Here is a 6,592-nt window from a genome sequence, read left to right as displayed (position 1 = left end):
TAGCGCTTTGAATTCCGTTTTTGGGAGAAAGATGGCATAAAAATGAAATAAATAAAATAAAAGACTATATTGGGAGAGAAATACTATGCACACCTCCCTACTCAGGGTAACCAGATGTCATAACCACAAAGGAGGACAAGGCACTGTAAATTGTAGGGCATTCAAGAAAAATGTAGGACATTACACAATAAAAGCTAAAAATGCAAATACAAATTCATGCTTTTTAGTCATGCTCAAAATGAACGTCATTTTGGAATTCCTCCTGGACAGAAGATTGACATGTAGGACATGTCCTGGAAAAGAAGAATGTCTGGCCACCCTGGCCCCATCCCCTGGTATGTTTGCTACCCAACTCGTGAGGAAACAACAAGACTCCTCTATGTGTTTATGATGCCCAGGGGACTGGTGTTTTAATCAGATGCTTTGATTTTCCGATCTATTTTATACTTTATTATGTGGACAGTGGAAAGGGGAGAGGCAGCAGGACAGCAGGCGTTGCAGTGGCTGTTTCAGGGAGTGTCACAACCATCTTCTCACTTCACACAACAGTAGTTTTTTGTGGGTTTTGGGGGCTATGTGGCCGTGCTCTGGAAGAGTTTATTCCCGACGTTTCACCAGCAGCTGTGGCTGGCATCTTCAGAGAATGCTGGCATGGAAGTGAGTGGGGCATATATGCTGTGTGACTCTTAGATGAGAGGAAGTGATTTACATGTTAATCTGTGTGTTGGTCTGTTGGGAATGGCAAGGCCTCAGGGTATATGTTTAATTAGTGATCCATTGTCTGCTGGGGGGAAAACCTGACTCGTGTTACAGGTTAAGATGCAAATCACTTCCTTTCAACCTAGGGTCACATAGTATATATATACCACTCACTTCCATGCCAGCATTCTCTAAAGATGCCAGCTAAAGATGCTGGCGAAACGTTAGGAATAAACTCTTCCAGAACATGGCCACATAGCCTGAAAAACCAACAAAAAACTATGGATGCTGGCTATGAAAGCCTTTTACTTCACACAATAGTAATCATAGGGTGACCAAATGTCCTAACCGCAAAAGAGGACAAGGCACTGCAAAATGTCAGACATTCATGAAAAATGGAGATTACAAAATTAAAGCTAAAAACACGAATATAAATATAAGATTCATGCTGCTTCGTCCTGCCCAAAATGGAGGACATCTTGAAATCCTTCTTGGACAGAAGGTTGAAATGTAGAACATGTCCTGGAATAGGTGGCCAGATGGTCACCCTGCCACTGACAGGACTACAGAGCAGAAAGACCTTTCAGGATTGTTTTGCCTGCAGCCTGCCACATGGTTATACCTTGTTTATGGCCATGCATGTTTTACACATGTGAAGTTAAATTAGCATCTTTTGCCACCAGATGGTGGGTGCATGGATTTCTTTTGTTCTCTCTCTCTCTCTCTCTTAGCCAGCCTGCTATCAGCCCCTGTGAAACCTTGATGTGCCTAGATTAGAAAAACATTTTTCTTCCTTTTCATACAAAAGTACAAAGTACACTGATGTGTTTTTTACTCCACCCTACAAAGCGCTCTTGGAACATGCAAATAACCAGGTGAGGCCAGATCCCTGCAGGCCTCGCTTTTTCATTTTGTGTGTTTGCTTCTGACACTGTCATGTGGTTGCTGTTTGATTTGAGTTCTCGTTCTTTTTCACATATCTATCTTGCTGTACTCAGAATATTCTTCCACTGACGAACCAAAGCTATGGCCACTGGAGGAAGATGGGACTTGAAGAAGACAAAGGCAAGCCCCTACTATGGACCAAACCAGACTGCAGAAATAATCCAGTTTGAGACCGCTTTAACTGCCCTAGCTCAGTGCTAGGGAATCATGGAAACTGTAGTTTATTGTGGAACCACAACTCTCTGACAGAAAAGGCTAAATGTCTGACAAAACTACAGTTCAAAGAATTCCCTAGCATTGAACCAGGGCAGTTAAAGCAGTCTCAAACTGGATTATTTCTGCAATGTGTTTTGGGCCTATGATGCTGACCTACTCCGAACTGCCCTAAAGCTGCTTCCCCATCTACCCAGAAAAACAAAATGTCTTGCTATACCACTAGTTCAGTGGTCCCCAAAACTGTGCTCTTTAAGGGATTTTGGACTTCAGCTCCCAGAATCCCAGAGTATTGTCCAACATGGCTGAGGCTTCTGGGAGCTGAAGTCCAAAATCTCTTAAAGGGCACAGTTTGGGGACCACTGTACTAGCTGCTATGGTTGCTTGCCAAACTCTCATAGGGATTCATCTGCATTTCCTGGGAAAAACATAACACTGCTCCACTGTAACTTCAAATTTACTCCTAGTAAAAGGATGACTATGGTTTGCTCTGTGACTTTGTGCCTTTCTGGTTTTCCCTGATTTCCCCAACTAATCCATTTATTATTGCTGCTTGTTTTTAATCGTCTTTTATCACTGTGCTATTGTTATTTCATTCATGTAGAGAAATCTGAGTGAAAAATAATAATGCTTAAAATATAAAGTGTTGGACTACAGGAGAACAGGGTTCAAATCCCCGCTCGGCCATGGATACTCACTGGGTGACTTTGGGCAAATCACACTCTCTCAGCTTCAGGGGAAGGAAAGGGCAAACCCGCTTTGCCAAAAAACAACAACATGAAAAGTTCACCTTAGGTTGCCTTAAATCAGAAATGACTTGAAGGCACATAATAATAAGCATTGCTATTAGTGATTAGTGGGCTTTGATGTGCTTGTGCTACTTTTTAATAAAACAATTCGACTCTTAACATTGTCACTGTCTTTTGTGATTTTTTAAAAACACGTTTCTTGATGAAGAAGCGAATGGCACTTCTGAATTTTCTGCTTTTCAGTTCCCTCAGAAACATATATAGCTGGTTTTTTAAAATTATTGTGTTGAATTTTGCTACATGGCCAGCAGGGCTACCCCCTGAATATGTTTCCTAGATTTGGTGCTATTTGAAACAACAACAACAACAACAACATGTTTTAATTTTTCCTCAAGCAGCCCTGAAAGGGTTTGAATCTGGTGGATGAAAAAATTATTATTATTATTATTATTATTATTATTATTAAATGATGCTATATATGTATCCTATTCTCCACTGCCATTCCCTTTTCCTTTTGTGCAGCATCTTTTCAGATTGTAAACCTGAAGGCAAGGAACTGTCAAATTACTAAATTAGCCATCTGTAAACTGCCCTGAGAGGCTTTGTTTCTGAAGAGATGGCTGTAAATGCAATAAACAAAACACAGGTAAAATAAATATGTGAGATATGATTATACTATGATGATATACAGTATCAACATAACATTGATAATAGTAATTGCCTACTATTAATATATCAATATTAATATAGTAATATAGTATTGGCATTATATATATTACTATAAAAATAATATATATAAATATTATTTATACATTATTATATTATATATATTATACACAATATAAAAGCTAATATATTAATATATAAAATATAGTATATTAATATATTATATTATAATGTATATTATAAGGTATATTAATTTATTATTTGTATATATTATATATAATATAAATTATATTATATTATACATTATAATAATATAATATAGTATAATGTATATTAATATATATTATATATTAAAATATATATTATAATGTATATTAATACATTATTATTTATATGTTATTATTATAATATATTATATATATATAATGTATTATTATTATCATTCTAATGTATATTGAGGTATTGTATTATTAATGTGCTACTGATACTAGCGCACACACTTGGCTGCTTATACAATTCTGAGAGAAGAACAAAGAGCCGTTTATTTTAACGGCTTCCTCCTCCCCCTCCTCGCCCGCCCCCTCCCTTTTTTGTGCGTGCGCATGCGCTTTGCAGGCGACCCTCTTTCCCCTCCTTTTGAAGTCACTTCAAAAGAGACCGAAGGAGAGGGAACAGAGGGAAAAGAAGAAGAAGAAGAAGAAGAAGCGGAAAAAATGCTGAGTCACAGTCTGTCGCCTGGGCTACTAAACCCACCCTCCTCTTCCCTGCCTCCCGCCAAGGAAAAGAACGAGGGAGAGTACGCATGCGTCCCAGAAGCTCAACCTATCTTTATAAGCATATACTGTACTGTATGCTGTACTGTATATACACAAGCACGCGCACGACGCTCCTCCTCCCATCGTCCTTGGGCCCCATCCTTCCCTTCCGTCCCTCCCTAAGTTTAGGCTCGCGCGCACCCGGCAAGGAAAGGAGCTAGCGAGAGTGCGCATGCGCCCGAGGGGCAAAACATATACAGTGACGCACGTGTGGCGCGCGCGCGCGCACACACAGGACGCTCTTCCCACCTTCCCACGTCACGTGTTACGCCGCGGCCGTGTGTCACCACCACCGGCATATACAGTACAAACCCACACAGACTTAATACACAGAGAGTGAGAGATAGAGAGAAGAGAGGGGACGGAGGCGCGCATGCGCAGAGGGGGGCTGTCTCGAGGCGCCGCCGTTGCTTGCCGGCCACTTCCGCTGTCAGCGGCGCGCGAGACAGAGAGAGGCTGCGGCCGCTGAAAGGGAAGGAGAAGCGCCGGTGTCCCTCCTCCCTCCTCCGCCAGGGACGGCCGCCTTCGCCCTCTCCTCCTGCCGCGTCCTCGTCCTCCTGGTGGGCCGCCGTCCTCCTGGTGGGCCCCGGGCCATGGGTCTGCTGTCGCAGGGCTCCCCGCTGAGCTGGGAGAAGACGCAGCGCCACGCGGAGCACGTGCGCAGGCACGGCATCCTCCAGTTCCTCTACATCTACCGCGCCGTCGGAGAGCGACACAAGGACGTCCTCAAGTGGGGCGACGAGGTGAGAGAGAGGGAGAGGGCCAGGACAAGCCCTCCATCCCCAGCACCCCTCCTCCAGCCCGGCCTCTGTTTGCTTCTACACGAGCCCCTCCGTATTGGCTAGGGCCAGGGGCACAAGGTAACAAACACACCTTGTTCTTAGCTGAGAGAAGGAGACCGCTCTAGGGATCTCTGGGTCCTTCAGCGCGACTCTGTGGTCAACATCCGACAGACACTGACCACAGAACTGCCCTGGAGGAGTTACAAATGCTAGTAGAGTATTCTCTCTAGGGATCTCTAGCTCCTTCAGGGCTTCTTTTAGTTACATTTGACCATCGAGTTGTGGTTGGAGGGCCCAGATATTCCTAGAGAGAACACACAAATCCAACGTGTAAATAATCACCTCCACAAAAGCTCCTCAAAGCTGCAAATAGGGAGGGAGGAGTGTGCTGTGCATCCAAATGACCAGGAGGCCGATTCCAAAGCAAGCCAAACTTTTTATAGTACTGTACTTTCAACAACAACAACAACAACAAAACCCAACAACTACAGATTACTTGGGGACCCCAGTTCCAAAGTGAACCAAGCTTCCCCCCCATAAATTACGTTTCATTGGTTACCTTTGAATTAAACGTTTACACCCCTCTATATCCATCAGATACTCTTTAATATCCCACCTGATGTCCATTTCTATCCCTGGAGGGGCACCCTTTGAACAAAATACCATCTGTACGCTTCTCCTCCAACTGCCCTGTATTGCCTCTCCTTTTGTCTTGAATCATAGAGTAAACCAGGAACCGATTTGGGGCCAAAGCCAAGGAGCTGAAATAGCAACCTTTACTCTCAGTACATTTCAGCAGCACAATTTCTCAACTCCCAAACAAGTGAGATTCCAATTCAGATTCCCCTCCAGAGTCCTACGTTGAAGGACCTACCTTTTGAGGCCTGCCTTGTTCTCCTTTGCGGTTATGGGGAGCTCTGGGTTGGGCGCAGACTTCCAGGATGCGTTTCCACAACAGCCTTGTGAGGGAGGCTGCCTGGCTAGCATTGGCTCCAGATCCCACAGGGCCTGACAGGTGGAAAGCCCTGGGTTTAGGAGGGGGATCCCACCCCCTAGAAAGCCTCACAGTTCGACTCGGGACTGAATTCAGTTGTTGAAAGTATTTTTATATGTGTGATATAAATAATGTTATGGTTCGGGGTCACCACAACATGAGGAACTGTATTAAATGATCGCGGCATTAGGAAAGTTGAGAACCACCGTTGTAGGTCATCATACTGAATTGTTTCTTTCCTTGTGGTGCTAATCCAATTCATGATTACAAAAACAAACAAAACCCCACATCCTTAAAAACAACAAAAGGGAGCTTTGATATTGCTACTTTCACACATTTCTAATTAGTTATTTCTAAAGCAGATGTAATCAACCAGGCTTTTCTTAAAGATCTCCAGTGCAAAAACAAGAGGTTTTGCATTCCAGCACTTTCAGGGCAACATTTTTGGTTTCTGACTGTCCCAGACTTTCAATATACTATGAAAACTTTCTCCTGCCCTTCCTCTTCTCATCAGAAAGTATCATCTTACTTTGTTCTTTAAGTCTGCAGGTACTTGGTTGGGGATACACACAATTGCCTGGGTTATTATAGCTCAGTTTTTCCCAACCTTTGGCCGTCTGTTTGTTTTGGACTTCAGTCCCCAGAAGCCCCAGCCAAGTTAGCCAACAGTTGGGAATTATGGGAGCTGAAGTCCAGATTATCTGGAGGACCAAAGGTTGGGAACCGCTG

At 43.2% G+C, this 6,592-nt stretch overlaps 1 protein-coding gene across 3 annotated transcripts in view; it reads left to right on the top strand.

Moving 5' to 3' along the window:
* Positions 1–4,384: 4,384 nt before the first annotated feature.
* Positions 4,385–6,592, top strand: part of GCLC (glutamate-cysteine ligase catalytic subunit) — a 30,479-nt gene continuing 28,271 nt past the window's right edge. Inside the window, exon 1 of one of the 3 annotated variants that reach the window (XM_042472991.1) lies at positions 4,385–4,830. In XM_042472991.1, coding sequence (XP_042328925.1) covers positions 4,681–4,830 — 150 coding nt within the window. In that variant the 5' untranslated portion in view covers positions 4,385–4,680. The other 2 variants (XM_042472973.1, XM_042472983.1) reach the window with 2 other exon arrangements.

The sequence above is a fragment of the Sceloporus undulatus genome, chromosome 1, assembly GCF_019175285.1.
Source record: "Sceloporus undulatus isolate JIND9_A2432 ecotype Alabama chromosome 1, SceUnd_v1.1, whole genome shotgun sequence".
NCBI classification, from domain to species: Eukaryota; Metazoa; Chordata; class Lepidosauria; order Squamata; family Phrynosomatidae; genus Sceloporus; species Sceloporus undulatus.
Note: the sequence above shows the minus strand (reverse complement) of the source record. Positions and strands in the feature narration are given on the sequence as shown.